This window comes from Pundamilia nyererei, unplaced genomic scaffold, assembly GCF_000239375.1.
Source record: "Pundamilia nyererei isolate P.nyererei 1_Seehausen unplaced genomic scaffold, PunNye1.0 scaffold00125, whole genome shotgun sequence".
Lineage (NCBI taxonomy): Eukaryota > Metazoa > Chordata > Actinopteri > Cichliformes > Cichlidae > Pundamilia > Pundamilia nyererei.
Genome location: NW_005187526.1, coordinates 1,802,839 through 1,808,537, shown reverse-complemented (window position 1 = coordinate 1,808,537; position 5,699 = coordinate 1,802,839). Strand labels below are relative to the sequence as shown.

Here is a 5,699-nt window from a genome sequence, read left to right as displayed (position 1 = left end):
AAATAAATATCGTCAAATAATCGTGATCTCAATTTCAGTGAAAATAATCGTGATTATCATTTTTTGCCATAATCGAGCAGCCCTAGGTCTGTCTCTTTTCCGTTGTTAATTGCCTTTTTCTCGCCATTTTTGTAATAACACATTACTTTCTGCAGTACAATACTGTTCAATTGATGCTCACGAGGGTACGGTATCACAGTGTGTTCCAACACTGCTTTTATGCAGACAGAGGGGGTTGTAAGTAATCCAGAAAAGTTAGGACAGCTGTAGGAATTAGTAGCACCAGCTTTAAGGCTTGGTCAACCTCCATTGCTGCAGCTTTAAATTGTTAATGTATTTTGTGTTCCCTGAAAAAGGTGTTTTTGTATAACTCTGAAGTGTACATTATTTTTCAGTTTTGGTAACCTTACCCCTTTTTTTTTTAACCTCTGGGTGTTCACCACTTACCTTTGTACCATTTCAAGCTATTCATTGGACTTGAACGACTTGAATTGGAATGAATAACTGGAAAAATTGGGGTGTTCTAAGACTTATGACCGTTAGTGTATATTGCAGAGTAACATTTTGGGCTTTAAAGACAGCAGCTTGGAAAATAAAGATGAGCTAGTGACATTTATAAAACCAGAATTGTTGTATGAGAATTATGAAGCTAGCTGAAGAGATAAATGCTATGATCATCAGATTGGTCAAGATACATCCCAGCTAGCGACATACTGTCCTGGTCGTCATCCGGAGAACAAAATAATAAAACGAGATGCTTCAACTTTTAAAACCTTGGACATAGAGTGCCATATTGTGGCAGACTTTGCCTAAGACCTAGAGTAGGTCGAGACGGTGCAACCCTTCTTTATTCTCTGCAGCAGCTGTTCATTGCTGCGTTTTGAACTGCTTATATTTGTCTGCAAAGGTTCTCAGTCATCCAGGTCATCATAGTCTAAGGAGCTTTGAAAGAAAAGTGTTCTTTAAATTTCATCTCTTCAAGCTTCACGGATGAGAGGTGAAACATCTTCAGGGAAACTTAAAGAACCACCAATTGCTCTTAGGATTTGGTGGTCCCAGATTTTAAGCCCTATGGGAGTGTCCACAAGAGGGTCATGGACCCCCTATTGATCCTCTACCTAATCACACGAGCCAAGGTATGAAAACGGGTGTGGGTTACAATCAGCCAAGGTTTCGGGTGAACCCATTGTGAAGCCTAGCCCAACCCCATCATGATTGGGCGGTTATCAATGGTAGACAGTTGGTGTCGTAAACCATCGCCTCTGTTCAAAGATGGTCGCTCACAGTGGACATAGATGGCTTCTTTCACTCCTCTTTCAAACCATCTGTCTTCTCTGTCCAAAATGTGAACATTGGCATCCTTGAAAGAGTGACCTTTGTCCTTTAGATGCAGATAGACAGCCGAGTCTTGTCCCGTTAAGGTGGCTCTTCTGTGTTGTGCATTATGAAGTGGCTGTTTGGTCTCTTCAGTCTGGAGGTCTGAGCATTCCTCGCTACACTGTACAGCATGCACTACGTTGTTAATTTTGTGTTTGGGAGTTTTGCCTATATTGTGCCCGTGTGTATTTAGGTTGATCACAAAAAAATGACCCTATTGACAATAACATATTGTACTTGCATTGATGTCAAAAATAGCCCAGGGAGTCAGGTCGACTCCTGCTGAAGAGAGACAGCATGCAAGAAACTCGGGGAGTCCAGGAGGGCAACAACAAGGGAGCAAAAAACAAAAGTGCAAATTTTATATGACATAACAGGAACGAAATGATGCAGTGAACAAGATAAAATAAAGTACTGGAAAAGTGTTAGAGCAGTACATACATTGCAAGTTATAAATGGGTCCTGACCTTGGAAAGAAGATCACCATCTTCTTTCCAAGGTCAGGACCCATTTATATCTAAAAAAACAAACATTTCCCCAGGCTAGGTTCATGTCGATGTGTTGTTCTTGACAATTTGCTTAATTTGCGTGTGTGCATTCTTAGTTTTGTCTGACCTGATTTAGTTTGCTTTGCGTCACAAGACCTGTTGTAGAGAGGGGACGATTCACTCTCTAAATGCCTTTTATAAAATTATTACTTATTGCATGGCATACCAAAGTATACATTTAAATTTAAACTCCTCCTCTGGGTACATATATCATTCAAAATTAGGAATAGCATGTTAAGTAATTGATTATTGTAGTAACTGTTGTTTTAACCAAGCTGGCCCTGAAGTAGGTATTTAGCATGCTAGCTGCCGTGTGTCTGCTGGCAGCTGCTTGCTATTAGCCGCTGGTTTGATTTTGAGTCTCTCAATGACTCACTTGTTCTCTCAGTATGCAGATGAGTAGAGTTGAAAGCAATAGTGTTGTTCCTTTCTCTCTGCCTCCTCGCACTGTAATTTGTCTTGACATATTCAGGGAGGGTGACAGAGGATGTAAGGTTAGGAAAATGTCTCATTTGTTCGCTTAGGTAAACAGCTGCTATTCCCAAAGGTGAGAGCTGAGATCCGTTCAGATGAATCACCAGATATTGTGTTGCTTACATGAAAAGCACTGCAACCTTATAGGTCTGACTATTAATTTGGTTATTATATCATAGCTGTCCTCTGTGTGCTATATTGTTAATTAGATAATTGCTTGTAGCAACAATGCCTTTTTTTAAATTTTATTTTATTTTTAAATAGATTTTTTAATGCCTATATTTTAACTTGTGCTCATCTCTTCTTCCCCTTCTTTAAGTCTGCTCCTGGCAGCGGATGTCTCGTCGCCTCCGTCTGAGGTTGGAGGCCAGTTGGCGTCAGGAGGTGGGTCCTAAGCAGCAGCAGTGATGCGGGCTTCAGTGGCAGGTTGCAGGATGAGTGTGGGTGCACTTGTTAATGGTCTGCTGGTCTCTGTGGTCGCAGCTCTGCTTTGGAAATATTCCAAGCTGAGTGAGCATGCTGCTCTGTTGGAGGAAGAGCTGCATATGACACAGCAGTCCCAGGAGGTCTCACAGGCCCGTATCGACTACCATGTTGCTCTGCAGGCGCTTCAGGAACACGGCACCCGCATGGTCTGCACTGGGAAGATGCACACTGACCGCATCTGCCGCTTTGACTACCTCTGTTACAGCTCTGAGGCAGAGGAGTTTGTGTTCTTCCATTCCAATTCCTCTGTCATGCTGCCTAACCTGGGGTCCAGACGTTTCCAACCTGCCCTGCTGGACTTGTCTTCAGTAGAAGATCACAATACCCAATATTTCAACTTTCTAGAGCTCCCAGCTGCTGCTTTAAAGTTTATGCCCAAGCCTGTGTTTGTACCAGATATAACACTGATCCTGAATCGGTTTAATCCTGATAACCTCATGCATGTATTCCACGACGACCTCCTCCCAGCCTACTATACCATGAACCAGTATTCAGATTTGGATGACGAGGCTCGTCTTGTGTTCATGGAGGGCTGGAGCGAAGGCCCACACTTTGACCTTTACCGTCTTCTCAGTAGTAAGCAACCGCTTCTCAAAGAACAGCTTAAGAACTTTGGAAAGCTCATGTGCTTTACTAAATCTTATGTTGGCTTGTCCAAAATGACTACCTGGTACCAATATGGCTTTGTCCAGCCACAGGGGCCCAAAGCTAACATCTTGGTCTCAGGCAATGAGATCAGGCAGTTTGCCAGAGCTCTGATGGACAAAATGAACATTACAAGGGTAGAGGAGATGGAGAAGGAGGGAGGAAGCGGTGAGGATGAGAAGGAGAAAGAGAAGAAGGATGACTACATTGTCGTTTTCAGTCGGTCAACAACAAGACTTATACTGAATGAAGCAGAGGTAATCATGGCGCTGGCCCAAGAGTTTCAGATGAGAGTGGTCACAGTGTCCTTGGAAGAGCAGTCTTTTCCCAGTATTGTACAGGTCATCAGTGGCGCTTCCATGTTGGTCAGCATGCATGGAGCTCAGCTTATCACCTCACTCTTCCTCCCTAGAGGTGCTGCTGTGGTGGAGCTGTTCCCTTTTGCTGTGAACCCTGAGCAGTATACACCATATAGAACTCTTGCCTCCCTTCCAGGCATGGACATTCACTACATCTCCTGGAGGAACACTAAGGAGGAGAATACTGTCACCCACCCAGACAGACCCTGGGAACAAGGAGGCATTGCTCACTTGGACAAAGAGGAGCAGGATCGGATCCAGGCAAGCAAGGAAGTCCCCAGGCACCTTTGCTGCCGCAACCCAGAGTGGCTCTTCCGGATCTATCAGGACACTTTAGTGGACATCCCATCCTTTCTGGAAGTCCTCAAAGAAGGCATGAAGACCAAGCCCAGCTTAAAAAAGGCCAAGGTGGCCAGCACGGTCCATCCGGGCCGGGTCAGAGAACCTAAATGTCAAACTTCAGTACAAACCACTAATGAGGCTAAACTCACAGTCTCTTGGCAGATCCCATGGAATTTGAAATTCTTAAAAGTGAGAGAGGTGAAGTACGAGGTGTGGATCCAGGAGCAGGGAGAGAACACCTACATGCCTTATATCCTTCCCCAGCAGAACTACACGTTTTCAGAAAACATTAAGCCCTTCACCACTTACCTGGTGTGGGTTAGGTGCATCTTCAACAAGAATCTATTAGGCCCCTTTGCTGATGTTCTTACATGCAGGACCTAGAGTGAGCACAAGGCCTGCTTGTTTGTTTGTGCAGTTTCATATAATGGTGAAGTCACTGTTTCAGTCAATCACTTTGGAAAAGGGGGACTCTGTTGGATTATGGTCTGTAAAATGGCTGTTGCATGGTGCTGTTTCCATGCTCAGCCCGGGATGAACTGCAGAAGAACCATGGTCAGAAACGGCCAGAAACGAATGAAAAGTTCATCGCTTATATTTAGAAAGAAAGTGCAAAAAACTTTGTCTCTTCTAATAAAACTAGAATTCAGATCAGCAGATTTATTTGTGAAAAATAATATATAAAATGTTTTATGTGTTAGTCAAAACACTGGTTCTTTACCTTTTACAGAATGCAATGTAGTTTCTCTGTAAGGAACAAAATACATTTTAGAATACGATTTTTAAAAAAATGGTTTTTGACTATTGGTGCGTGCGTGCGTGTGTGTTTTCATGGTGTCCGTTTGGGGGAAAAAAATATTCAGGCCTGATATTTAAGATTATATAATTTAATTGCACAAAAATTTTGATTCTACTCGTTTTTTACATAGTTTAAATGTAAAGTAATAAAAATAATGTAATGCATATTTGTCAGTAAGATGTAGTCTTACTGACAAATAAATACTGTTTGACACATTTTTTACAATTACATGTATTGCTTTATGTTAAGACTATGCAATCTAAATGGAATTAAAATTGATATGCAATTAAAATACATATTACTTCTAGTACCAGGCCTAACTTTTTGTGTGGCGTCTTTTGCCTCACAATTGTTAAATTCCATACACAGTCATTTACAGGATCTAGTCAAAACCAAAGCAACCTTTTTCACATGGTTTCAGCTACTCATCGTTCATGTCAGCCATCTCAGATCATAGAGCTCTTTTCTTATATTTGCTAAGTTTAACACTGCTTCCAAAAATGTCACGAAGGACTCACAGATAATGCAACAGTTTCACAATACAGCAGTAATCAGTGTCTTGGAAATTCACAGTCAAGTCATTTCAGAACATATCGTAGAGTTTAATATCTTTAGATTAGTTCCTCTTATGTAATATTTATAGCTCCACACTGCCCGGTAACAAATCAC

General features: G+C 42.0%; 1 protein-coding gene across 2 annotated transcripts in view; it reads left to right on the top strand.

Annotated features, from left to right (window-relative positions):
- Positions 1-5,022, top strand: part of pomgnt2 (protein O-linked mannose N-acetylglucosaminyltransferase 2 (beta 1,4-)) — a 30,438-nt gene extending 25,416 nt beyond the window's left edge. For both annotated transcript variants that reach the window (XM_005742961.1, XM_005742962.1), the window contains exon 2: positions 2,719-5,022. In XM_005742961.1, coding sequence (XP_005743018.1) covers positions 2,807-4,615 — 1,809 coding nt within the window. In that variant the 5' untranslated portion in view covers positions 2,719-2,806 and the 3' untranslated portion in view covers positions 4,616-5,022. The remainder of the gene's footprint in view (positions 1-2,718) is intronic.
- The last annotated feature ends 677 nt before the right edge of the window (positions 5,023-5,699 follow it).